This window comes from Podarcis cretensis, assembly GCF_951804945.1.
Source record: "Podarcis cretensis genome assembly, chromosome: 12".
Lineage (NCBI taxonomy): Eukaryota > Metazoa > Chordata > Lepidosauria > Squamata > Lacertidae > Podarcis > Podarcis cretensis.
Genome location: NC_137181.1, coordinates 59,861,959 through 59,889,430, shown reverse-complemented (window position 1 = coordinate 59,889,430; position 27,472 = coordinate 59,861,959). Strand labels below are relative to the sequence as shown.

General features: G+C 44.8%; 3 protein-coding genes across 3 annotated transcripts in view; 2 read left to right on the top strand and 1 right to left on the bottom strand.

The window, feature by feature from the left end:
* BLVRA (biliverdin reductase A) overlaps window positions 1-530 on the bottom strand; it is a 29,176-nt gene extending 28,646 nt beyond the window's left edge. Inside the window, exon 1 of the mRNA XM_079947640.1 lies at window positions 478-530. The gene's annotated coding sequence lies outside the window, so the exon portion shown is untranslated. The remainder of the gene's footprint in view (window positions 1-477) is intronic.
* Window positions 2-23,017, top strand: FIGNL1 (fidgetin like 1). The gene is made up of 2 exons (XM_079947588.1): window positions 2-176; window positions 20,881-23,017. Exon 2 carries the CDS (start codon window positions 20,884-20,886, stop codon window positions 22,915-22,917), a length of 2,034 nt encoding a protein of 677 aa, XP_079803714.1. The 5' UTR covers window positions 2-176; window positions 20,881-20,883; the 3' UTR covers window positions 22,918-23,017.
* COA1 (cytochrome c oxidase assembly factor 1) overlaps window positions 610-27,472 on the top strand; it is a 58,717-nt gene continuing 31,854 nt past the window's right edge. The window contains exon 1 of the mRNA XM_079947673.1: window positions 610-735. The gene's annotated coding sequence lies outside the window, so the exon portion shown is untranslated. The remainder of the gene's footprint in view (window positions 736-27,472) is intronic.

Sequence of the window (27,472 nt, the reverse complement as noted above, 5' to 3'; positions counted from 1 at the left end):
TCAAACCCGGGGCAGGGCCTTCCGTGGGAATCGCCGGCGAAGGCAGCAGCCTGAAACTGAAGCCGGCGATGCAATGTGCAATTCCTTGCAACGCGAGTTCACCTTTGGCGTGCAACTTCTCCTGACACGCTCCGTCCCCTGAACGTGCCTGCTTTTCTCACCCGGATAATGCAAAGGCAAAGCATGCACAATGCAAAGACCTCTACAGTATATATATATCTATGTATATGAGATACACAGATAGATCTGGTAGTCGCTGTGGTCTAGTGGGTTATGCAAAGCACGCCTTCGACATTTCCCCTGCGGAACTCCTGAAGCAAGTCTGCTGCTGGCATAAAAATTAAGTAACTCTCGGCGTGAGCTATTAAAACGTCCTGACAATCACAGCGGCACCAGCCTCTCGTTAAAAGCGGCCCCTCTGCTTGTTTTTTCCGAAATAAAAACGAAAACAACAAATTCATTCTTGGACAAAGTTACCCCATGGGCCGAGGGGGGCAGGTTCCCTCCGAAGAGGCCTCGCCCCGCCCGGCCCGGCCCTCTTGGCGCTCCGGGGGCCGAGGAAGAAGCCGCCGCGGCCTGCCGGCCTGCCCGCCCGCCGGCCTCTGCTCCTCCTTGGCGGGGAGGAGCCTCAAGATGGCGGCGCCGCGGAGGGCAGCGTGACTCGCCCGTTTCCCGCGCGGCTTCGGCCAGGACGCCTCTCTCGGCCCTCAGGGGAGCAGCGTCTCTCCGCCCCAGGTTGGTGCCTTCCTTCTGTTTTGAGAAGAGAAAATTGGACGTGTATTATTTATATTTAATGAGCATACCGCCCTTCGTGTCACGCGGCGCTTCACAGTCTATTTGTAAACTCGGGTATGCTTCCATTCTGCTGGGCGAGCTTTGCTGTACCATCACTTGGAACTAAGTGCTGTTAATCTCTCACACACGATAATCCTCCCTGCTAAATGTGCTTACTTAGCATTGTGGTCTGAGGCTGGAAGTCAATTTCTGCTTACCTGGGAGCAAGCCCCATCTTCACTTACTTCTGAGTAAGCCTGCATAGAATTCTTCATAAACTAAACATGTCATTCAATGTGTGTGTATGTTTATTTGAAGAAGTGTGCATGCACAAGAAAGCTTATACCAAGAACAAACTTAGTTGGTCTCTAAGGTGCTGCTGGACTATATATATATATAAACACACACACACACACACACACACACACACACACAGAGAGAGCGCACATGCACAGAGTTACCTGTATAGGATTCTGCCTAAACTAAAAAAATGCCCTTCTGTGTATATATGTCATTCCCACTTGTATATATTGAAGGGCATTTTTAGTCTAGGCAGAATCCTATACAGGTTTACTCAGAAGTAACTGAGGATGGGGCTTGCTCCCAGGTAAGCAGAAATTGCCTTCCAGCCTCAAATTGCAAAACTAAACAAGCTTACTAGGGATTGGTAGGATTTAATTTGAATGAATCCTGTAAAGGAGCACACTGCAAGAAGTCCACAGTTGTGAGGCGTGAGTTTAATGGATAATTCAGGGTAGCAGTTAGCACTAGTGGATCAAGGGGGGCGGTAGGTGTCGTCCGCCCCAGGTGTCATCCCTGAGGGGGGGGGTTTGACATCACTGTGCTGTCCCCCTGGGACCCTCGCCATGGGTGGCATCCCCGGGATGCTCGACCTCCCCCCCACCTGGGCGGCTAGCCTCGCCCTGGGTACACAGCGTTTGTGCCCCTTAGGGTGCTGGAGCAGCTAGCTCCGCCTCTGGCAATTACGCTTCCTTGTTTTTTTTTATTCCAGCCTCCCCGCTTTTATTTTGGGGGAGAGCATAATAAAGAGCAGGATCATTTCTGGTGAAGTCTGTAAAAGTAATACTCTGAATCTGAGCATTTCACAACATTTAAAGGTAAAGGGACCCCTGACTGTTAGGTCCCGTCGTGGACGACTGAGGTTGTGGTGCTCATCTCACTTTATAGGCTGAGGGAGCTGGCTGGTACAGCTTCTGGGTCATGTGGCCAGCATGACTAAGCCGCTTCTGGCGAACCAGAGCAGCACACGGAAACACCGTTTACCTTCCTGCTGGAGCAGCACCTATTTATCTACTTGCACTTTGATGTGCTTTCGAACTGCTAGGTTGGCAGGAGCAGGGACCGAACAACGGGAGCTCACCTCATCACGGGGATTTAAACTGCCGACCTTCTGATCGGCAAATCCTAGGCTCTGTGGTTTAACCCACAGCGCCACCCGCGTCCACAATATTTATTTGGTTATAAAAACGAAAGTATGTGCTGGTCTCCTTAAAATAATGATCTTTAAAATGACAATAGTATGATGCAACATTGAACAAATTGGGCAGGTGTGTCCAAGCACCTCAGAGCCACAGTTTTCAGTTAGGAAAATGAGTGAAGATTGTTAAGGCTCCAAAACTATAACCAATGACCTCATTGAGAGTTTCATCCTAAGAGACATGCGTAGGGTTTGCCCAGGACAGGAAGTGATAGACACAGAAAGCCCCAAGCTCCACCTCCAGCAGTGGGGCAGATCCATTGCTGCATCCAAAGTTATACTTTTGCTGGCCAGGACAAAAGGTGAGAGAATGGTTGTTGATTTGCCTGTTGTACTAGTTCTAGGCTGGCACACTCAAGGAGGCAGAAGGTCTGGGCTCTCAGGTGATCTGCTGGGCTTTGGATCCAGTGAATCCAAAGCTCTCCAGTAGTCCACATTTACTCCCCACATGTCCCATGTGTCGGTAGTGGTGTGTGTTTTGGAGTTCTGGCATAGAAACCTTCTGCGTTTAGTATGCGCCTTACTGTGCTCACTGAAACCTCAGTGTCTGCTGCCACCAAGTCTTGCTGCAGCTCTTTTGGAGCCACTTGAGGGCTATTCCCAGCCTGCCTTATCAGAAATCAGGTTTCTAGCGTGGATAGCTTCCTTTTTCTGCCTTGTCCAGGTAGTGTAACCACTGTTCCATTAACTTTGAATTTGCGATGTTCAAGTTGGAACTTTGAACTTCCAAGGTTTCTCTAGGAACATCCGGTGCCTTCACTATCTTCTTATATCCTGCTCCTTGTTTGTGAAGGGCGATGATCTCTTCTCTTACCTTCTTAGACCATTCTCTTGACTTAGCCATATTTCTAACATGTAACCAAATTTGACACTCAGCAAACCCTTAGTCAGTTCAGGTATTTCATGTGTTCCAGCTCAAGCACACCTGGTGCAACTAATGAAGCCCTTGATTATATTCATCAGGTGTGCTTTAGACTACACTTGTATTTGTGCTGTTGTGATACTATGTTGTGTACTGCCCTGTGATCTTCAGATGAAGGGCAGTATACAAATTAGACAAATAAAATAAGTAAACATTTTAAGAAACTAGCATGGGGTTTCTGACACCGTGTTTGATTTATAATACTTAAGCCGTTGTGCACCAAAGTGACCTCCTCAGAGTGCAAGCCTGAGGGGTGGGTATGGAGGTCTTAGGCTGCTCAAATGACAAAACCCCTCTCTTGGTCTCACTGATGTGGTCCAAATGAAAGCGGAGCAATATGTTTGGCACCAGCTTGGCTGCAGGAGTTGCCAGAAGAATACAAAGCACCACCCAACTGTCTTAGGGGCTCCACTCCAAATTCGTATAGGGTTTATTCCTTCGCCTTTTCTAGGTAGCAGAGGTTTGGGATCAGAGTTTTGCTTCTCCCAAGTTGGCTGCCTTCTCAGGTGGACAAGCCACATCTGTCCCTCACTTCCACAGCACGCACAGACATGGTCTTACCCATTCAATCTGCTGGAGCCGGTCTTTGCATGCTTTCATCCGTAACTCACTGAGGGTTTGAGACCCATCAGGAACCCTCACTTGGTTTAGCCAGCCAGTCAAAGCCGTTCCTGAGTGTGACTGGTGTTGCATGCTGACAGCTTCTAGGAGCCACAGTTGGACTTCTGAGTAGCCCTGCATAGGTTTGAGTATTCTGATCGGAGGTGACCATGGCGAAACACAAAGTAAGGTGGTCTTTATTTCAGATTAGTTAATCCAGTATGGTTTTCTCTGACTCACAGCACAGCATGTGGTCCCTAACAGATTACCCCTGAGGGCATGTGGCCCCGCCCCTGTTTTCATGGATTATAAGGCTGGTAGGTGGAGGCACAACACATATACTGTATTAGGCCCTGGTTTTTCTCATTTCTGTCCGATTTATTCCATACAGTGAGAACCCACTGAACAAGGGGTTGCTGGTGGGGTTGCCTTCTTGCTGATTCCTTCCCAACAATGAGTTGCCCCCCCCCCCCCCCAATTTCAACATGCTGATTTGCTCTCTACGAGCTTTCTCCTAAAATTGCTATATTGGATTCTTTGGTTAGTGACAGTAATTTGTGTGTATGTGTGGTGGGACTGGGAATTGACAAGTCTTATGTAGCAAGACAAGGGATTTTGCACACAATTTATAATGGTTTTTTAAAATCATGGTTGTTTATATCTGACTACCTCTCTGTGTACATATTACTGTATTTACTCAAATCTAATGCTCACCTTTTTTGGCCAAATTACGTTGCGAAAATTAAGGCGCGTGATAGATTCAATGGCACATTTACATGCACCAACAAATACTTTTTTTGGTTTCGTGCTTCTGAAAATTGAGGTGCGCATTAGATTCGATGGCGCATTAGACTCCAGTAAATATGGTATAATGGTTCCTTTTAATTACCATGGGGTGTTAGGGGAGGGGTAGTACCTCTGGTGGGGGACACATTGTGCTCCTTCTGGGGTAGTTTGTCCACCTTTGGTCCCTGCTCTGCACTCTTTTATCTGTGGCTCCTTGTCAGCATGCAGGCCACACCCCCTGGGAATGGCTTTGACTGGCTGGCTATCACTTCAGTATACTTGCATATAATGTGTAGAAATGATGCTCCCCATTTCACACATGCAGAATCACAGTAACATGTGAAGTTGCTATTAGTGACTGTGATTCTTTTGCTTCCCCCATAGAACTCTGTTCCTTAAATGAGATGTCTCAGTATTTCTAAAATGCCAGGAATCATTTCCAGAAAATAAATTGACATAAAGCCAAAGTTGTCTGGCAAATGTAGAGCAGCCATTGGTGTTCCCTGGTTTTAAAGGCAAAGTGAAACACCATCAGGTCTGTCTTCACCCTTTAGTTATGTTGTATGAGGATGCTCAACTGCAACACCTCCAGTGGTCACCAAGTCAGAATGGGGAAGCACCATTCCACCTGCTTTTAGGAGGAGCTATGCTAAAGGCTGTTGAAGTTCTCAGTTTATTTGCCAAAGCCAGAAGTGTTCAAAAGAGGTTCTGGTCCAAGCACTTTCTAGAGTGTTTGACCCACTAGTTCTCTAAAATGCCAAATTCCAGCCACTACAAAGGCCGTCAATCCTTGGTTAGTGAAGGCAATGTTGTGCATTATCAAATTCTTTTATGAAAGATGTTTCTATTACAACAATATTTGAAAGCCATGCATAAATGTGCATAGAGAGCAAAAAAATAGACAGACTTAACTATAAAATATATAGTATATATGTATGTGTATTAGATTTTTTTTGGGGGGAAAGGGATCTGTAAATTTTGTAGCGGTAGAGAAGTCATGGAATAGACTAAAACAGACTTAAACTAGCAGATTCGGAATGAAACGTCTCAACCACAGTTGTTTTAAATTGCAGTCATACCTCTTGTTACGTTTGGTTCAGGTTACGTCCCACGGCGACCCGGAAGTACCGGAAAGGGTTACTTCCGGGTTTCACCACTTGTGCAGACGCTGAAAATGACGGCATGCGCAGAAGCAGCGACCCGCGCACGCGCATACGCGGTTGCGTTCTGCTCATGTTGCAAACGGGGCTCCGGAACGGATCCCATTCGCAACCAGAGGTACCACTGTACTTTCTTTTGACCCCAAGTATTCAGAAAAATCTGTCAGAATCTTCAGCCATTTGAGAATTAGGAAGTTAAATAAAAATAAATAAATCAGGAAGTACATTTCATGCAATTAATGAGTATATTTTGCAAAATTACAAAGAACATGCCCTTTTCATATTTTTAAAGAATCAAAACTAAAGCAAGTTTTATTGGACTTGCTGAAAATCTTTCCAGCACTTCCTTCTCAAATACCTCCTTTTTTTCAGTTTTTCTGTGTACTCTCAGTAAGCAAAGCCCATTGAGATGTTCCCCTGTCATCGTCAACCTTAACCAGGTCTTTACTCTCCACAAGGCACTGAATGCTATGGTGCAAGTGGTGCCTGGCTGAGCAAGAGATTTATTGTGGCTGGGTAAAAGATTTGCGCCTCTTTTACTAGGTCTGCTACGTTCATCTCTTTTAACTGCTCTTGGCTGAGTTTCTTCTCCTTCCACATGGTATACCATAGTTCAGCTTCAGAGTCTTGCAAGTTATAAAAACTTGAGAACTGCTTGTCTTTCATCTTGAAGTCTTGAATGTTCTTCTCCAGGCTTCCTCAGCCTCGGCCCTCCAGATGTTTTTGGCCTACAACTCCCATGATCCCTAGCTGGCAGGACCAGGGGTCAGGGATGGTGGGAATTGTAGTCTTAAAACATCTGGAGGGCTGAGTTTGAGGAAGCCTGGTCTTCTCCAACATAAAGGGGTGTAGAGCCAAAAGTCACACCTGTCGCTCAGTCGGGTTGCCAGCTGCATCACTAGAATGCCCAACAGCATCATCCAAGTGACCTCAGTGACCATTTCAATTTCAAATATTCTTATTGTTTCTACTTCAGTTAAGTATTTTTACTTATTTACTTGATTTAGGGGGCCAGCTCCCCCCCCCAAGCTGTGCCCATGACCCTGTCATACCATCTATGGCCCTTCTTTGTGTGCCACTTCCACAAGAGGTCTGGAGGTTGGAAACATGAGAATGCACCTTTTCTGGGGTGACTCACTGTTTGAGGATTCCTCTTCCCTCTCTAGGCTCGTCTGGTGCTTTCATTACATATCTTTAGGCGCCAGGCAAAAATGTTTTTCTATAACCAGGTTATAGATTGAACATTCTATGGCCTTTTAAATGTATTTCTGGGAGGGGGATTATTGGTTTGTTTCTGTTTTATTATATATTTTGTGTTCTCATTTTGTCTTTATGTTGTGAACCACCCTGTGATCTTTTGGATGAAGGGCAGTATAGAAATTTAATAACTACTATTAATAATCTACAGAAAGTTGTATACTAGCACTGTCAACAGATAAATAAACTTTTTTTTTACATTATTTGTTTATTGAGCAATTAAACAGATTTTCAGCATTACTTTGTAGGTTTCTTTCACACCTACTAATTTTATCCTCACAATAAAAGTTGTACCCTAGCAATGAAGTCTATCCATCTACTGATTAGCTGTTAGTCCTGTAAAACACCCTTAAGGAACCAGTGGGATTTAAGCATCCACTTTTTCTGGACTGCAGCCCTTTTAGGAGGACATGCTATCTGAATAAGTAGTTCCTAGTACTAAAAACTGGTGCAAATGCTTTCATTTTTCATCCCAAAGATAATAGTGGAGAGAGAGAGAGTTAAAATAATCTATGTGTGTATAATTCTATAATGGTTACAATTTTGGTTTGTGATTAACCAGCAGGAGTAGGTTGCTGTAGTTGACAAGGGGAGCTTTATTTCTGAAAAATCTTGTAGCAACAACCTGCGGGGCTTATAGTTCGTAAAGTGGATGAAGCATTGAAAAGGACTGTGTTTTGATTTGTAGCTTTAAAAGAGAGGGAGCGAGAGTATAGTCGTTTTATTACAGTCAGTGACTAGTAACAAGATAAAAACACCAATTACAAAATTTAAAAGCTCAGAACAAAATAAAATAGTATAAAATCACATGCGCATTAAAAAAGCAGTTCTAGTTGGTCATTCATCTGTCAGAAGGGGATCCTTCTGGCCAAAGGATGACCAGGGAGCGAGAGAAAGCAGTTCACCTAGTAAATGAGTTATAGCCCTTGGGACTCTCAAAGTGGTGATTTAATGGTTGTGTTTGGAACAGTAGCCTCCTCTGATGAAAGGGCCATGTGGAATAATCATAAACATGAGGCAACTTCCTACTAGCAATGTACAGATGTGCCATTGCAAGAAGAAACAAAACCAATATTGTTTTGAGCTACAAATGGAAAATGTGCACTGCTAGCTGATGAAAATGCCACGTTCCATTGGGAGACTTTGAAAGCACTTAAAGGACATTTCAAAATAGTTTCATTTCTAAGGAGGTTGAACACCCTTATTCCCAAGCTCAAAATACATTCAGGTTTCTGCAACTGGCATTGCTGAAAGGTGGAGATAGATTTTTTGTATGGTGGTCTGGCTGCGGTTTTGAACCATTTTAGATCAGGAAGTGTTAGAAATTCCCCAGGTGTGTTTTGCAGCCACATGGAGATCTCTGGGTGACAGGCTGGCCACGGGACATCTCCCTCTGGCCGGCCCTCCAGCTGTCTTAAACAGGGAAGCAAAAGAGCTTATTTACTGCATTTATATCCCACCTTTTCCTCCAAGGAGTACATGGTTCACCCCCCCTTCTCATTTAATCCCTACAATGACCCTGTGAGGTGGGTTAAGAGACTGTGACTGACTCAAAGTCACCCAGTGAGCTTTACGACTGAGTGGGGATCTGAGCCCTGATCACCTGGGTCCTAGTCCAACACTCCAACCACAATACCACACTGGCTTCCTAGAGTTCTGTTGTTTTGTCGTTTAGTCGTGTCCGACTCTTCGTGACCCCCTGGACCAGAGCACGCCAGGCACTTCTGTCCTCCACTGCCTCCCACAGTTTGGTCAAACTCATGCTGGTAGCTTCGAGAACACTGTCCCACCACCTCGTCCTCTGCCGTCCCCTTCTCCTTGTGCCCTCCATCTTTCCCAACGTCAGGGTCTTTTCCAGGGAGTCTTCTCTTCTCATGAGGTGGCCAAAGTATTGGAGCTTCACAATCTGTCCTCCCAGTGAGCACTCAGGGCTGATTTCCTTCAGAATGGAGAGAATCTTCTTGCAGTCCATGGGACTCTCAAGAGTCTCCTCCAGCACCATAATTCAAAATCATCAATTCTTCGGCGATCAGCCTTCTTTATGGTCCAGCTCTCACTTCCATACATCACTACTGGGAAAACCATAGCTTTTACTATACGGACCTTTGTTGGCAAGGTGATGTCTCTACTTTTTATGATGCTGTCTAGGCTTCTAGTTCTTCTGTTATAGGGCAGCTATATAAATTAAATAGGTAAATAAATATGGGAAAAGCAAAATGTCACTTAGAGAAGAATCTGAAATATTTTCCTTGATGCTTTACTTTGTTTACTTTGATGTTTTCATGTGTTGTAAACTGCTTTGAGATTTTTTTTTTTTTAAAAAAAGCAGTATAGAAATATAATCAATCAATCCCATTGCAAAACAGGTGCCTAGGCATTCCGTTGGGGTGACTGTAACCTGGGTTTAACGCGTCATTTGGCAATTAGCTTCTGTATCTGAGTTTCTAACACTGGCCGTGACCCAGTACTACGTCCCAGCCCAACAGCTTAAGACCAGCGTTTCAGTGTATTGTTTATGCAGTTTGAATTGCCAAGTATTTTTTTTAAAAAAATCATTCTCCAGTAATTATGAAAGATGGTTAAAAGTCGTTCAATAGCCAAAATATCCTAAGCCAGCACCCTTTTTTTCTTTTGGCATTTCTTGGATTATTATATCAGCAATTGCTTACAGAGGAGTGTGCAGAAGGAAGCAGGGACTCAGACCATCCTGTGCTCTGGAATCTAATCTAGTACTAATTTTTCAATTAAAGCAGACTGTGTGTCAATGCACTTTTGTCCTGTGGCTCCATAGAGCTGATGTGAGGGATCAGAGGGCATATAGTATTATGGTTGTGGTGCAGTGGCGTGGTGGGAGGCACTGGGTGCCACACCACAGGGGGCGGCACTTACCGCTGGGCCAGCAGCGCGTCTGAGCCACGCGTTTCTCCTGGAAGTGCCGCAGTGGCTCAGGCACCTGCAGGTTCCACGCTGCCTGAAATGACAGTGTGGGGCTTGCGTCTGCCCACTGCCTCCCCCTCAGCAGTAGGGCGGCCGAGCCTGCGGGCTCTGTGCTGCCGGAAACAGCGTGGGGCTTGGCGTCCACCCGCCATCTCCCCCAGGCTCGGCTGCCCTACAGCTGAGGGGGAGGCGGCAGGGAGGCTCCATGCAGCTTGCCGCTTGCCGCTTGCCCCCGAGCTCAGGCCACTTGTGCCACCCTGGGTGCCCAAGCCACTAGCTAGCCGCTGTTGCTATGGGTCTGCATGCTTAAATAGTGCAGCTGGATTTCTTGTGAGTTTTTGCAGATCCAATTGTAGTGTATTCCCTGGAGACAATTCCTTGTCCTCAATTCTGTCTTTGTTGTGGAAATGCCAACATCCCTCCCCCCCCCTTTAAAGGTTTTCTTTGGGTGTGTGTGAGAGAAAGCAGCTGGATTTATGTATGACACTCCCACTTTGCCAGAGGCTGTAGACTACCTTTGAATATTCATTAAAAGGAACATGGGCAGCTTTTAAATAGCACTTTAATGCATAGACACGAAAGGGCAAACATGCTTGTGGGAATACTAATGCAAGCATACTGATTGAACTGCACTGAACATCTGCCTGTGGAACAAAGGGACTTATGAATACAATCTGTTGTTACGCAGGAGAAAATTGGGGGGCGGGGAGATAGCCTAGATGGTGTGTTGTTGGCTTGGCTTTTAAATGATTGATGGGGGAGATAGCTGATAATACTGATACAAGAGTACGGCATTAACTTTTAATTCTTCTTATTGGGGGCTTGGAATTCTGGCTGTGACATCTTTAAACATTGTGGGCTTAAAGGTTTTTTTTTGTTTCTTTAGTCCCAATTATTGAATCCCATAATGCATGTTAGTTAATCATTTTGCAATCCAGTAGTTACAGTATTCATCCTTTCATTTCTTGGAATTATATTGGTGCAGGGACACTCTGAACCATAGTACAGTACCCTGGTGGACGAGTTTCCTGGGATGTGCCTTTGAAGTCATTGCTTAAAGTGCTATGCAAGTAAAGTGCTGTGTGGTACCATATTTAACAGTGATCAGAGTTTAAAATGGGTACCATATTTTTCGCACCATAGGGCGCACCTGACCATAGGGCACACCTAGTAGTTAGAGGAGGAAAACACACAAAAAAATATTCTTAATCAAATGTTGCACTAAACTATTTAAAGCAGCAAAGCGGGCGGCTCCTGTCCACTTTGCTGCTTTAAATCGAGCCTCAGAGGAGGGTAGGCAGGGGAACCATGGCTTATCGAAGTCCAGTTAATAATGGTGAGCCAGACTTATGGCCATCGAGATTAGCCTGGCCGTCTCAGTGGAAATCTGGGGAGGCTGGGGTGGACTTTCAGTGGTCAAAGTGTGGTTGTGTCTTCCTGCCCGGCATCTATTTCCTGCCGTCTTTCCCCCCTGCACCCCCGCACACTGCTTCGAGGGAAGGAAACGGAGCCATGGATCCTCTGCTCGCAACTGCAGTGGATTCCCTCCACTTTGAAGCAGGAACGTGGGAGAGGAGCTGCTTACACGAGTGTAAGCTGCTCCCATCCCACTTTCCTGCTTCAGAGGGAGCCCGGGAGGAGGGAATCCGCTGCAGCCACGAGCAGCGGAGGATCCATGGTCCCCTTCCTTCCCTCCTCCGTGGTTGCTTTGAAGCAGGAAGGTGGGAGAGGAGCTGCTTACACGAGTGTAAGCTGCTCCCCTCCCACTTTGCTGCTTCAAAGGGAGCCTGGGAGGAGGGAATCCGCTGCAGCTTCCCCCACCTCCCGCAAAACCGGCAGAAGCCGTGAGCTTTAAAGGGGCTGCGCGGCTTCCCCTGGCTTTTCTGGGAGGTGGGAGAAGGGGCTGATGCAGCCAGTCAGTCCCTTCTCGCTCCTGGGGAAAAGCCTGCAAGAGCGCACAAAGCTTGTGTGCGGCTCTTGGGGGCTTTTCCCGCCTGCCTCCCCCCTGCATTCACTCCATAGGGCGCACACACATTTTCCCTTGCTTTTTAGGAGGGAAAAACTGTGTCCTATGGTGCAAAAAATACGGTAAATGGTTGAAAGGAGAGATGAGCCAAGCCGCAGTCAAAAGGCTTTTTCACCTTGCTCCCTGCTTCCCTTTGTGTGTGAACAGCAACAGATGCTTTGGCAGAGTCCTCTTTTTCTGCCCCTGAGCTGCTCAGTCCCCTTTGTTTCTTTGCTTGATGCTTGAAATTGAGTAGCTGAAGCACATGAGCTGGCAAAATTAGTCTTGGTCCTCATACGTACTGTGGAGTAGGGTGACCGGTGGCTAATTGCCTTGGACTGCAGAATGTGCTCAAGTGCAGAGTGGAGGTGAGATGGGACCAGAGGCTGCACTGGGGGGCACATAGGAAGCGCCTGGGGGCCAGTCTAACCATCCAACCAGCCTAACATGTATCCACCCTCTCCGCATAGTAACCTGTTGTGTACCACATGCAAATAGCACAAACACGGATGACTTAACTGACATCAAACCAGCTTTGGAGAACTGTGTGGTGGTGGCAGCCCTGGCTTCCTGTCCCAGATGTCCTTATATGCTCCTTGACTTCATTTGGGGGCTGGGGGAGACTGAAGGTGGGTACTTGGTGGGGGGAGCTTTCTCTTCTCTCTTTCTCTCTCACACACACCATCAAGACTAAGACAATCAGAATGCTTGGATGTGGGTGAGAGAGACTATTCATTTTGTTCTAAGGAATAAAACAAAAGCATGCATTAACCTGATGAGATTGCAAACAGTGTGATGCAAACATGTTTGTAAATAAAATGGACAATAAAATGCAGGCTGCTCCTGGACTGGATGTGCAGAATCCAGTAGTGGTCTGTCAGTTCGCCATAGAGTAGTTTATTAAAATGTTATGTAGGCAGGTTTCTGTTTCTAGGTTTGAAAATGTGATGTTATTGTAATAGTGCATCTGTTCAGCCTAGTTAGTTATTATCCAAGAAATCCATGCATGCAACCTCAGTGGGTTTTTTGGGTGGGGGGAGATGTAGGTCATCATGAGACATAATGGATTGGGCTGGGGAATTAGTTTGTGAATGCAACATGCAAAAAAAATCCTACAGCTTGAGTTTGTCATATTAATTTAACACAATTGTTTACTCTGAAACAAAGTGTAAGCCTCTGGTTACTGGAGTTGGAAACTTGCCCTAGTCTATGCTTGGCTATACAGTACAGACTTTACAACAAAGCGCTTTATATCATTATTATAATATATATTATCATTATCATAAACTATTACTTAGTTTAAGGAAATGGCTAATGTTCATGATACAGAGCTTTTGGTAATCATACAATTATGAGGAAGGGGCTCATATCCAGATTCAAAGTATTTTTGCTGGTGTTCTCTCAACCTTGGACAAAGTAACACTTGCACAGCTTCCCTGCGGTGTCAGTACAGCAGTCAGTTTGGTTCATATGAAGTACAAGAGACTAGGGCCCTGCGGGACCTGACATCTTTCCGCAGGGCCTGCAAGACAGAGCTGTTCCACCAGGCCTTTGGTCAGGGCGCAGCCTGACTCCCTCCTCTGGCAATCTGCACAACATTTTGCTTAACAGTTGCCATCAATTTGATTTTAATTAATTTTTATAATGAAATGTTTTTAGAATGTTGGGTTATTTGATTGTTGTTAGCCGCCCTGAGCCCGACTTCGGCTGGGGAGGGTGGGATATAAATAAAATTTATTATTATTATTATTATTATTATTATTATTATTACTCAGTAAATAGGAAATCTTCAAGCCAGTCCATACATGCTTGCTGGCTTATTTATTTGGGGGAAACCACCAAAGAGGAATTCAAACAAATAGCCAGCACGTGTAGACACAAAGTCAGAAAAGCTAAAGCACAGAATGAACTCAGGCTTGCTAGAGAGGTTAAAAGCAACAAAAAAGGCTTTTATGGGTATGTTCGTAGCAAAAGGAAGAACAAAGAAACAGTGGGGTCACTCAGAGGAGAAGATGGTGAAATGCAAACAGGGGACCCAGAAAGGGCTGAACTCCTCAATGCCTTCTTTGCCTCAGTCTTCTCCGATAAAGAAAACAATGCCCGACCTGAAGAATTTGGAGCAAATGATTCAGCAGAGGAAACACAGCCCAGAATAACTAAGGAGATAGTACAAGAATACTTGGCTAGTTTAGATGTATTCAAGTCTCCAGGGCCAGATGAACTGCATCCAAGAGTATTAAAAGAACTGGCAGATGTGATCTCAGAACCACTGGCAGTCATCTTTGAGAATTCCTGGAGAACAGGCTGTAGCCTGAACCTTGTCCTTGCCAGGGAATCGTTTGCCCGCGTCCCCAGTACCGAAGAGAGAGCAAAAAGCACCAGGAAAGATTCTTCTTTGGAGAAAAGAGTTTATTGTAATCTGTGCACAGAGACAACACAAGGCGAAGTCCCGGCAGACTGGAGGAGGGCAAATGTTGTCCCTATTTTCAAAAAGGGGAAAAGAGAGGACCCAAATAATTACCGCCCAGTCAGTCTGACATCAATACCAGGGAAGATTCTGGAGCAGATCATTAAGCAAACAGTCTGTGAGCACCTAGAAAGGAATGCTGTGATCACCAATAGTCAGCATGGATTTCTGAAAAATAAGTCATGTCATAACCTGATCTCGTTTTTTGACAGAATTACAAGCCTGGTAGATGAAGGGAACGCAGTGGATGTAGCCTACCTTGATTTCAGCAAGGCATTTGACAAGGTGCCCCATGATATTCTTGTAAAGAAGCTGGTAAAATGCGGTCTTGACTATGCTACCACTCAGTGGATTTGTAACTGGCTGACTGACCGAACCCAAAGGGTGCTCATCAATGGTTCCTCTTCATCCTGGAGAAGAGTGACTAGTGGGGTGCCACAGGGTTCTGTCTTGGGCCCGGTCTTATTCAACATCTTTATCAACGACTTGGATGATGGACTCAAGGGCATCCTGATCAAATTTGCAGATGACACCAAACTGGGAGGGGTGGCTAACACCCCAGAGGACAGGATCACACTTCAAAACGACCTTGACAGATTAGAGAACTGGGCCAAAACAAACAAGATTAATTTTAACAGGGAGAAATGTAAAGTATTGCACTTGGGCCAAAAAAATGAGAGGCACAAATACAAGATGGGTGACACCTGGCTTGAGAGCAGTACATGTGAAAAGGATCTAGGAGTCTTGGTTGACCACAAACTTGACATGAGCCAACAGTGTGACGCGGCAGCTAAAAAAGCCAATGCAATTCTGGGCTGCATCAATAGGAGTATAGCATCTAGATCAAGGGAAGTAATAGTGCCACTGTATTCTGCTCTGGTCAGACCTCACCTGGAGTACTGTGTCCAGTTCTGGGCACCACAGTTCAAGAAGGACACTGACAAACTGGAACGTGTCCAGAGGAGGGCAACCAAAATGGTCAAAGGCCTGGAAACGATGCCTTATGAGGAACGGCTAAGGGAGCTGGGCATGTTTAGCCTGGAGAAGAGGAGGTTAAGGGGTGATATGATAGCCATGTTCAAATATATAAAAGGATGTCACATAGAGGAGGGAGAAAGGTTGTTTTCTGCTGCTCCAGAGAAGCGGACACGGAGCAATGGTTCCAAACTACAAGAAAAAAGATTCCACCTAAACATTAGGAAGAACTTCCTGACAGTAAGAGCTGTTTGACTGTGGAATTTGCTGCCAAGGAGTGTGGTGGAGTCTCCTTCTTTGGAGGTCTTTAAGCAGAGGCTTGACAACCATATGTCAGGAGTGCTCTGATGGTGTTTCCTGCTTGGCAGGGGGTTGGACTGGATGGCCCTTGTGGTCTCTTCCAACTCTATGATTCTATGATTCTATGATTCTATGTAGCCTAAGCAAGCTGCCCATATCCCCCCCCCCACGGGGTGTTTGTGACTGGTCAATAGTTGTTTCAGTCTAACCCTGAGGTCCTTGGAGTGAGGTTGGGAAGCATGTGTGAAGAAACAGACCCTAAATCAAAATGTGGGGTTTGTAAGGAACTTCCACCTCGCATTTGTCCAGCAGGTGGCACTATTGTAGCTCCAAACCGCAACAGTCAGTCTCCTGGTTATATTAAACGTACTGTGTTTTGTGTTATGATTATTCACTTGGTCTTAAAAGCTAACATGTTGAGCTGAAATGTTTGGGTTCTTTCTTCAGTTGCAGATTGTGGTGATGAACAAATAAAAAAATGCAAGATACTTTTGACTTCTCAAAGGTGTTTTAATTCGCTTATCAGGGAGCATCTTATTAAAAGCAATTCATGACAATTCATTACTGTTTAGTCTTCCTGATTTTATCAGATAATAGTTGACAAGCATGTTTTCCTTCTTTATCGCGGTGCCACATTGCAGTTGTCTAATGTCAAAGGGATTAGTTCTTATATTTTTCCTTCTAGGAGACGCTACCTTCCATTTAATTGTATTTTATTGTGTGCAAAGTTAGTTAAATAAACCTTTTTGTTTGCTAGTGTTTAAGTAAAACTTCTGATGCTTAACTAAATGAACTATTGCATTTATTTCTTGCCCCATAACTCTTGGTGATATACAGGAAATGTTGAAGTTTTAAAAGGCTAAAATACCAGAACAAAATCCATAACCAGCACAGGGAATAAAATACAATAGCAACCATTGTCAGAAGGCGAAGCTATCTCAAATAAAATGGAGACAAACAAATTAATAACAGCATTCAGTGGTGCTAATGTTTAAAAAAAGCCTGGGAGAACAGTACTTTCTCAACCTGGCACTGCGGAAAAGCAAGAGGCAAGCACCTATGAGGGAGAGAGAGTTCCACAAAATTGCTAAGTGTCTGAAAAGTGCCTGTTTTCTTGAGCTCTTTTGGAGCCATTCATCTTGCTTTCAGTTCTTGGTTAGTTAACTTTGAGCGTGGGGTTAATCTAAGTGGACCTTTGACTAATGTGCAGCTCTTGGTTCACCTCTTCTTTCATTTTGAGATTAGGGGTTGCATAAACAATTGCAGTGCCCCAAGAATGGAAGGAGGGAGCAAGCAAACGTAAACACCACCAACTGACTGTATATTTGCATTCACTATATTTGCAGCAGCTTAAAAACTCACACTGCCAATTTGAAAAGGTGAGGGGAAAGACTTTTTAACCCTATGGATTGTGTTCAGGGGGAAATAATCTGCATCAAATAGGTGCTCTTTGTTATCCTGATAATGTAAAGCAAAGTTTTGTACAGCGTGACAACTCTCTCAGTTGTACAGGTTCAGCCGTGTTATTTATTACCATTATGTCTAGAGTGGGGCTGGGGAGTGTGTGGCTCCTCAGGTTGCGTTGAATCCACACTCCATCAGCCCAGCCAACATGGCCCATGATCAGCAATGGTGGGAGTTGTATTCAATGCATCTGGTGAGCCGCAGATTCCCAATCTCTTAACTAGTGAAGACCTGTATCATTTGCACCCACCCATTTCATAACTTAACCAAGCTATATAAAAGAAGAATCAGCGCTCTGCCTCCCAGGTGCATGTCGTGCTTGGAAAACGTGATATTGCTGTCAATGGGGGTACACAGATATCAGGCCCCAAGCCAGCAGGGGCCCCAAATACTCCTCTTTCTTTCTTTCTTTCTTTCTTTTTTGGACATTTCCGAAGAAAAAGCACGGAGGAGCTAGCTAAGACTTTAGCTCTCAGCAGGTGTAAGGTCACTTAATCACTGTTGCTAAGGAGCAAACGTTGCTTGCTGCACCTGAGACTGAGGAGGGGGCCCTTCCCAGAGCAGCAGAAAACAGGATATGCTCCTCATGATTGCTGCTAGCCTGGCTGGACGGAGGAAGATACTGGGGTATGTGCTTTTCTCTGTGTCCACATTATTTCATCCAGGCATGCCAATAGCAATAACAACATAGCAATAATAGCAATAACAACAGCCCTGTGAAGTAGGCTAGGCCAGTGTTTCCCAACCTTGGGTCTCCAGCTGTTTTTGGACTACAACTCCCATCATCCCTAACTAGCAAGACCAGTGGTCAGGGATGATGGGAATTGTAGTCCAAAAGCAGCTGGAGACCCAACGTTGGGAAACACTGGGCTAGGCTAAGTTAACATATGTACCTAAGAAGCCATTCCTGCCAATAGATTGCAGGGGGCCGGGAGGATGTAGGGGGTTTAGAAAATCCTGTTATCACCCTTGGCTACCCTCAAAGCAGAATCTTAATTGAAGATAGAAGTGGAATGCCCAGAGCAAATGATGATTATTTGTATTATCTTTATTTATTAAATTTATATACCGTCCTTCATCCAAGAACCACAGGGTGGTTTACAGCATAAAACCACAAGAATACATAGCACAAAGTTACACATGTGTTGCACTAGAGATACTAATAATCTCTGGAAAGTTATTTATTTTTCTTGAATGAAATAATACTCACTTTTTATTGGATATCAAAATCATTATTCATTAAGTTTGAAATAACAGTAACAGTTGTGAAAATAAAGGAAAACAAAATGTATAGCTTTGCTACCTGGCCTGATCTGCAGAATTACGCATATATTCTTGAGAATAATACAAGTATATATCCTTCTCTGGAAAGACATATGCATTGTATAATAATCATTGATCAATTGTCCATAAAGCAAAACTGCAAAGATACCTCTTGTCTAGTAGCAGCTGTGTAAAGGAACTGCTATTGAGCACATAAAAGGAAGGAACTAAGCAATCCTATAGGATTTGGCTATCAGAAAAGCAGACTACTTGGTACTTAAAGCTAGAAAAGTCACTTTGTGCAAACTCCACAAGGCTAGCTCTCCAAAATCCCATCCACTCCCTTTAAATAGCTATAATTAATCCTATAGCTTTCATTTTATGAATTAAAATTTTAATGAGTGCTTTTTGTCCTTAGTGTGTATTTTGGGTGCAGCCAGGAAAATGTCTGCATCTGCATGTTCTGAATAGCAGTGGCATTCATATAACCACTCGGAACTGTTTGCCAGTGTCAGGATGCTGCATTAGCTCATTCAGCACCCGTAAGTCACTTGGCTGGTCTTCAGGCTTGCTAGTGCCATCCCAAACAATACAGTTGACACAGTGATGGCATAACAAAAGCATATCCTTTCTGTTCAGGTCTTCATTGGCTGCTTTGCTGGAGAAGTTACTACTGTATCTAAATCGGGGTAAGGTAAAGGTAAAGGGACCCCTGACCATTAGGTCCAGTCGTGGCCGACTCTGGGGTTGCAATGCTCATCTCGCTTTATTGGCCGAGGGAGCCGGCGTACAGCTTCCGGGTCATGTGGCCAGCATGACTAAGCCGCTTCTGCCGAACCAGAGCAGCGCACAGAAACGGCGTTTACCTTCCCGCCAGAGCGGTACCTATTTATCTACTTGCACTTTGACGTACTTTTGAACTGCTAGGTTGGCAGGAGCAGGGACTGAGTAACGGGAGCTCACCCCGTCATGGGGATTTGAACCGTCAAACTTCTGATCGGCAAGTCCTAGGCTCTGTGCTTTAACCCACAGCGCCACCCGCATCCCTAAAAATCGGGGTAGTCAACCTTTTAATACCTACCACCCACTAATGCATCTTTCTTGATGGTAAAATTTCCTTACTGCCCACCAGCGCTCGATGGAAGGAGGATTCAGCTTCTGCCGTAGAACCCCCTACTGCCCACCTAGAATCCTGAAACGCCCACTAGTGTCCGGTAGGGACCAAGTGGACAACCCCTGATCCAAATGCATACACTGCAGACTCAAAGCATTCTTTGTTGTTGCTTTGCCGCATTTTAGTGATTTAAGGTTTGGCTCTGAAGGATCCTGGGGCTGCCCCTTGGTGATCCGTAGCCAAGGAGAAGATATGGGCTACATCACCACTGACATGCTGACCTTAAAAAAATATCACTGAGCATCAAAACATGAGTAACGATAGTGCTGCACAGTAGTTAATAGAAACAATAGTTTCTAATATGAGGTTATAATGTACTCAGAACAAGAAATTAAAGAATAACTAAGGAATTGGTTCATGCACAGTTTAAGAATAGTGGTTCAATTATCTCTTAACAGGCAGTTAGAAACAATATGTCTCTCAAGGTCTGCCCTGCCAGTTTCAAGATGCAGATTTCAAGTAATATTCCTGTGCCATTGCTTCCTGTACAATCCTGATGCGTAAGATGCTTCAGTCCCTGCCGGTCTGTGAAGCTGGCAGGGACTTGCGCAGAGTTCCCATATTCACCATACCGTGGTACCTTGGTTTGTGAACAGCCTAGTTTACAACCATTTTGGATTATGACCAATTCAAACCCAGAAATGCATGTCCCAGTTGCGATTTTTTTTTTTTTGGATTACGACGCATTTTTTGGGGAGGACCCATTGGCGAAAGCGTGCCTTGGGTTCCGACCTGTTTTGGTTTACAGACGGACCTCCGAAACAGATTATGGTTTGTAAACCAAGGTACCACTGTATTGGTATTATTGGGAAAGTACTTGCCAGGTCACTTTCTGGGCTTGGCTATGTCCAAGAGCTGTAAATGGCTCCAGATGTGCGTTTTTGTGAATAAATTGGCAGTGCCAGGTGACTGTGTGGTCTAAACATAGTTTTTGCAGCTTCGTTTATCCTAAGAGATAATTTAAGCACCAGAACGGGCAGGGGGCATCAGGGTTAACCTGTAGGAAAGGTATTTCTGTATGTACAGAAACGGATGCAGCGAGCAACAGGAGATTTGATTGTCACATGGATTTGTGCCCTTGCTAAGTGTTCAAACCATAGGATAACATTTAAAATCAAGAGCTGTGAGATTGTTTTCCTGGCTGTGTAAAATATTTGTCAGATACCTCACAATGCTTAAATAAAGGGTAATGAGGTAACAAAGTACAGTCGTTTGACTGCCTTCTTTAGCTAGAGCTTATGTTAAAAGGTAACTTTCTCTTTCTCATCACCATATTTTTTTGTCCTATTTCTCTGTAGAGCATGCAGCCCAGTAGCTCCAGTGATGATATACACCTGAGTGAATGGCAGATGAATCACTTTGCTTATACCTCTGACACCTCTACACCAGGACAGAAGGCAGATGCATATCGTGCACAGATTTTACGCATTCAGTATGCATGGGCAAATTCTGAGATCTCCCAAGTTTGCGCTGCCAACCTATTCAAAAAATATGCAGACAAATACTCTGCAATTCTTGACTCTGACAATCCAGAGATTGGCTTGAATAACTGTGCGGAAAACATTTTGACTCTGGCAAGAAGTCAGCAAAATGAAAATGACAAGTGGCAATCTGCTTTGACGACAGCTAACGTGATGGAACTGAAGTGTGTGCAAGAGATGATGCAGAACAGTGAAATGTTTCGGAGTGACAAGGAAGCCACCGCCTCTGTTGCTTCAGGTCTTCCTAAACTCACTCACTGCAGTGGTGATGGCAAATCTGTACATAGGGATGGCTCATCAGACGGTACAAGTCAGGAACTACATATCCTTGGCAGAGCCCCAGCTTTGAAACTTCATCAGTTTGGTATGCTTTCCTCAGCCAAGGCCAGAGCTGCACATTCTTTTTTGCCGGTGCCTATAAGTGAAGGGTCTGACATTACCTCTTGTGTGACTCCATTGTTTAGAGATGGTGAATCAGTGTTTAGTAGTTCTCTGACACTCATGAGTAACTCTGGTTTGAAGCAGAATTCTTCATCTTCCACTCAGTCTGCTTTCCCTTCAGAGATGGGCAACCTGGGGAAAAGGAAAGCATTTCTTGTGTCGAATGAAGAAAGTAGCACTACATCTTCTGGTTTCATTCTTAATAAGCCAGTTAATACAGAAGGGAAGACCTATGCATGGAGTGGAAGCAAAAACAATGAGAACAAAGCATCTGGTTTCAAAACTGCGAAAGAACAGCTCTGGGTGGACCAGCAGAAGAAGCACCAGCACCAATCAGAGCGTGCACCATTCCCATCTAGCAGTAGCACAAAAAAGACTTTAGGTCTTTCAAGATCTCGGGGTGTATTCGGAAAGTTTGTCCCTCCAACACCAAAACAAGACGGGAATGAAAACACAGGGATGCAGTGCAAATCTTACGGGTCTACAGAGGTGACTTGTCCAACGGATGAACGGCTAAAGAATATAGAGCCAAAAATGATTGAACTTATTATGCAAGAGATCATGGATCATGGGCCTCCAGTGAATTGGGATGACATTGCTGGGGTCGAATTCGCAAAAGCAACTATCAAGGAGATAATAGTGTGGCCTATGTTGAGACCTGACATTTTCACTGGTTTAAGGAGTCCTCCAAAAGGAATCCTTCTGTTTGGTCCTCCTGGGACAGGGAAGACGCTCATTGGCAAATGTATTGCATGTCAGTCTGGGGCTACATTTTTTAGCATCAGTGCCTCTTCATTGACCTCCAAGTGGGTAGGGGAGGGAGAAAAGATGGTCCGCGCATTGTTTGCTGTTGCACGATTCCAGCAGCCAGCAGTAATCTTCATTGATGAAATTGATTCTCTCCTGTCCCAGCGCGCAGATGGGGAACACGAGTCTTCTAGAAGAATAAAAACTGAATTCTTGGTCCAGTTAGATGGAGCAACGACCTCTTCTGAAGACCGCATATTAGTTGTGGGAGCAACCAACCGGCCACAAGAAATTGATGAGGCTGCCCGAAGGAGACTGGTGAAGAGATTGTACATCCCACTTCCTGACACTTCTGCTAGAAAGCAGATAGTGACTTGTCTGATGTCAAAGGAAAATTGCTCCCTAACGGAGGAGGAAATTGATCTCATTGTTAAAAAATCAGATGGGTTTTCTGGAGCTGATATGACTCAGCTTTGTAGAGAGGCTTCTCTAGGCCCGATCCGCAGCCTTCAGTCTATTGATATTACAACCATTGCACCTGAGCAAGTACGATCTATAGTTTTTCAAGATTTTGACAATGCTTTAAAAACTGTGCGCCCCAGTGTGTCCTCCAAAGATCTTGAATTGTATGATACTTGGAATCAAACATTTGGATGTGGAAGATAAGAGAAATTAACTTTGCATGCTTAAATTCCATGATAACATTTGATTTTTATCTTTCTTTCTAAAAATGTTCATAGTGTTCTAATAAATTTGAAAAAAACAACAACTGGCATGTGGTCGCCTTCCATCCTTCCTTCCTTCCTTCCTTTATTGCCCAAACTGTTAAGCCCTCTGTGCAGACTGATTGCTTAGAAAGAGATATTAGGTAAAGGTAAAGGGACCCCTGACCATTAGGCCCAGCCGAGGACAACTCTGGGGTTGTGACGCTCATCTCACTTTACTGGCCGAGGGAGCCGGTCATGTAGCCAGCATGTCTAAGCCACTTCTGGCGAACCAGAGCAGCGCATGGAAACGCCATTTACCTTCCCGCCGGAGTGGTACCTATTTATCTACTTGCACTTTGACGTGTTTTCGAACTGTTGGTTGGGAGGAGCTGGGACTGAGCAACGGGAGCTCACCCCGTTGCGGGGAATCCCCATTCTCATTGGGAATTACTAATGAGTAAACATTGCATGCATGCCCCTGCAGTAACTTGTACTCCGATCCTAATTAATTACAATAATCTTAAGCTGTGGAGTGGCAGAGCCCTTAACAACAGGTATCATTGAAGAAGAAATGATGTTGAGAGGCTCCACTCAAACACCAATATGCTGCAGTTGAGAAGAAGTAAATCTATGATTCTATGATTCTATTTTCATAATACTGCACTGTATCACAGAATCAGGACTTGAGTAGGAAGGTATTCGAGCTCATGAGTCTTTCAATATAGCCCTGTAGAAGTCATTTCCTCTGTGTTCACACACACACACATATATCATAGGATCTCATCATCATAGGATCTCAGGGCAGTTCACAGATTAAAATACAAGATAAAAACAACTAAATAATTAAAACAAAATGGCAAAACAATAACCCTGACTTCCCACAAGCATATATTAAAAGGCTGTATAATATGAATCAGCCGAAGGTTACCAGTGTTCTAGGTATTTATGACTGCTGAATTGTCAGCATATGGGGAAATGCTTTGTTTTGATAGAGTCAAACAAGGAGAAAGGGAAGTGAGGTGGAAAAAAGAATGGTATGAAAACAGGTATTTAAGTGTGGCTTGCATTTGCTTTGTTCTAGAATGATTTGTTTTTATTTTTAGAAAATTGAAGGCCACCTTTGTGAACAAAACTCTTTAAAGGCAACTTACAAATAAGTAAAAACACAACCACCTAAAATGGTGGTAAGATGAAATATAATACAAAACTGCCAGTTTATTAAATTTGTATACTGCCCTATACCCACAGATCTCAGGGCAGTTCACAACATAAAATTACTAAATTAAAGAGCACAAAATACATAATACATAATAATACATAATACACATAATAATAATACATAATACAAAGGCAACCCAAGAATCCCCCCTTCCACAACAAATTTAAAAGTGCTTCAGATGTCAATTAGCTAAACGCCTCGTTAGAGAGGAAGATTTTCAGCTGGTGTCTATAAAAGTGTATAATGAAGGCGCCAGCTGAACCTCCCTGGGGTGAGCATTCTACAAATGGGGAGTTACTGCAGAAAAGGCCCCGTTCTCATATTGCTGCCTTTCAGACTTCTTGGTAGGTTCATATGGAGAGAGGCGGTCCTTGAAGGAATGTGGTCCTGAGCTGTTTAAGGCCCTCTGTCCCCGACCAGAGAGGAACCAGCGCAGCACAGTCCTTCCATGGCTGCGCTCGTTTCTCTCTGGTCGGGGACAGAGGGTGGCGCTTGGGGGGGAATTGTCATCCCGCCACTCCTTGGTGTGTGGAGTGCCCCAGGGTGCGATACTCTCCCCGATGCTTTTCAACATCTTTATGCGCCCCCTCGCCCAGCTTGTCCGGAGTTTTGGGCTGGGCTGCCATCAGTATGCCGATGACACCCAGCTCTATCTGTTGATGGATGGCCATCCTGACTCGGCCCCAGACACACTGACCAGATGCTTGGAAGCTGTGGCTGGATGGTTACGTGAGAGCTGGTTGAAGCTAAATCCTTCGAAGACAGAGGTCCTCTGGCTGGGACGGGGCGATATGGGATTGAGGGGGCAACTCCCATCTCTTGCAGGGGTGCAATTAGCGCCAGCACCGTCTGTTAAGAGTTTGGGTGTAATCTTCAATACCTCCCTCTCTATGGAGGCACAGATTGCAGCTATAACAAAGGCGGCATTTTTTCATCTCCGCCAAGCTAAGCAGTTGGCCCCTTATTTCTCTCGCCCTGACCTAGCCACTGTGATCCACGCGACAGTCACCTCCAGACTGGATTATTGTAACTCGCTCTACGTGGGGCTGCCCTTGAAACTGACCCAGAAACTCCAGCGGGTGCAGAATGCCGCGGTGAGACTCCTTATGGGGTCTTCGCTGCGAGATCACATTCATCCGGTACTATACCAGCTGTACTGGCTCCCGGTGGAGTACAGGATCAGGTTTAAGGTGCTGGTTTTAACCTTTAAAGCCCTATACGGCCTAGGACCCTCGTACCTACGGGACCGCCTCTCCTGGTATGCCCCACAGAGGAGCCTACGGTCTGCAAATAAAAACATCCTGAAGGTCCCAGGCCACAGAGAGGTTAGGCTGGCCTCAACTAGAGCCAGGGCTTTCTTGGCAGCGGCTCCAATCTGGTGGAACGCTCTGTCACAAGAGACTAGGGCCCTGCGGGACCTGACATCTTTCCGCAGGGCCTGAAAGACAGAGTTGTTCCACCAGGCCTTTGGTCAGGGCGCAGCCTGACTCCCTCCTCTGGCAACCTGCACAGAATTTTGCTTAACGGTTGCCATTAATTTGATTTTAATTAATTTTTATAATGAAATGTTTTTAGAATGTTGGATTATTTGATTGTTGGATTATTTGATTGTTGTTAGCCGCCCTGAGCCCGGCTTCGGCTGGGGAGGGCGGGATATAAATAAAATTTATTATTATTATTATTATTAGCCAAAGCCAGCATTTTAAATTGGGCCCGGGAACTAATTGGTAGCCAATGCAGTTGGACCAGGATCAGTGTAATATGCTCAAGCGGTCTTGCCCCGGTGAGCAACCTGTCTGCTGAATTCTGCACTAGCTGAAGTTTCAAAACCATCTTCAGAGGCAGCCCCACATACAACATGTTGCAGTAATTTAACCTAGAGGTTACCAGAGTGTAGATAGCAGTAGTTAGGCTGTGCCTGTCCAGATACGAGCGTAGCTGGGCCACTAGCCAAAGCTGATGGAAGGCACTCTGGGCCACTGAGGCCACCTAAGTGTCAAGTGACAGCAAAGGATCCAGGAGTTTCCTCAAGCTACATACCTGCTCCTTCAGAGGGAATGAACCCCCATCAAGAGCAGGCAACCTCCCAGCCGTCTGGTTCTGGGAACTGCCCACTGACAGTGCCGCCTCACTCTTATCTGGATTGAACTTCAGTTTGTTGGTTCAGCACATCCACTGCCTCACCTGCAGATGTAAATGAGAAGTAGAGCTGTGTATCCTCAGCATATTGCTGACAACGTACTCCAAACCTCCGGATAACCCCACTCAGCAGTTTCATGCAGATGTTAGACAATATAGAGAGTAAAATTGAGCCCTGTAGAACCCCACATTGAAGGCTCCATGGGGCTGAAAAACACTCCCCAAGCAGGACCCTCTGGGAACGCCCATCCAGACATACCACAACCTCTTCAATCAACAGAATGCTTCTGACGAACCTAATGTCAAGTGTGTCTGCAGGAGGCCACTTTGGTAGGCCCAGACCTGTTTGTTCTGCCATGGCCTCTGGAGTGATGCAGCCCACTTTCACGCCTGTATGTTCCATCTAGTAAATTTAGACCATGAGCATTTATGAATGGTAAACTTGGTAGTCCAAGCTTCTAAACATTATTGCAACAGAGAACCAGCTCCCACATTTGGGGAGTAATGTACAGATGTTTCTCCTATGTTCTGGATTGGTCTAGCTGAGCAGCCTTTCATCTACTTGAATCGAAAGGAGATGTGAAGCCATCAAGTGTTGATCCATTAGAATAAATTCTGATGCCATCTTTTACTGGTCTTCCTGTCTTGCACTGTTAAGTTGGTACATGGTGAGCTGAGGAACTCAAAGTATATATTTCTGAAGCTTTAAAAAAAGCTTGATTTTGGCTTTGACTTTGAAAAAAATTGCTCAAGGGAACCCCTTGTAAACTCAAAGTGCTAAGATATTACTGTCTCGCATAAACACATCTCAAAAATTCACCTAACGTATATCTAACATGTTCCTGCTTGCACAAATGTTGTGTGTGTTATGAAACTGCACCAACTACTTTCTAGTGGCTGGTCTTGGCTGAACAGTCAGCACGGTGTTCTTCTGCAGTGAATAATTTCCTCTTCCTTGAATATGATTGTTTATACCATGTCAGCTGTATAGCTAGGCACTTACTGAATGTACTAATGCTGCATTTCTGTATCCGGTATTGCATCTCTTTAGCCGTCTGCCACAGCCATTTACTTGAAAAGGATTATATTTAATTGAGGATGTTTATGTTCTCTGTCCAGGATGTTTCAGTTGTGATGTAACTTAGCTTCTTTAATT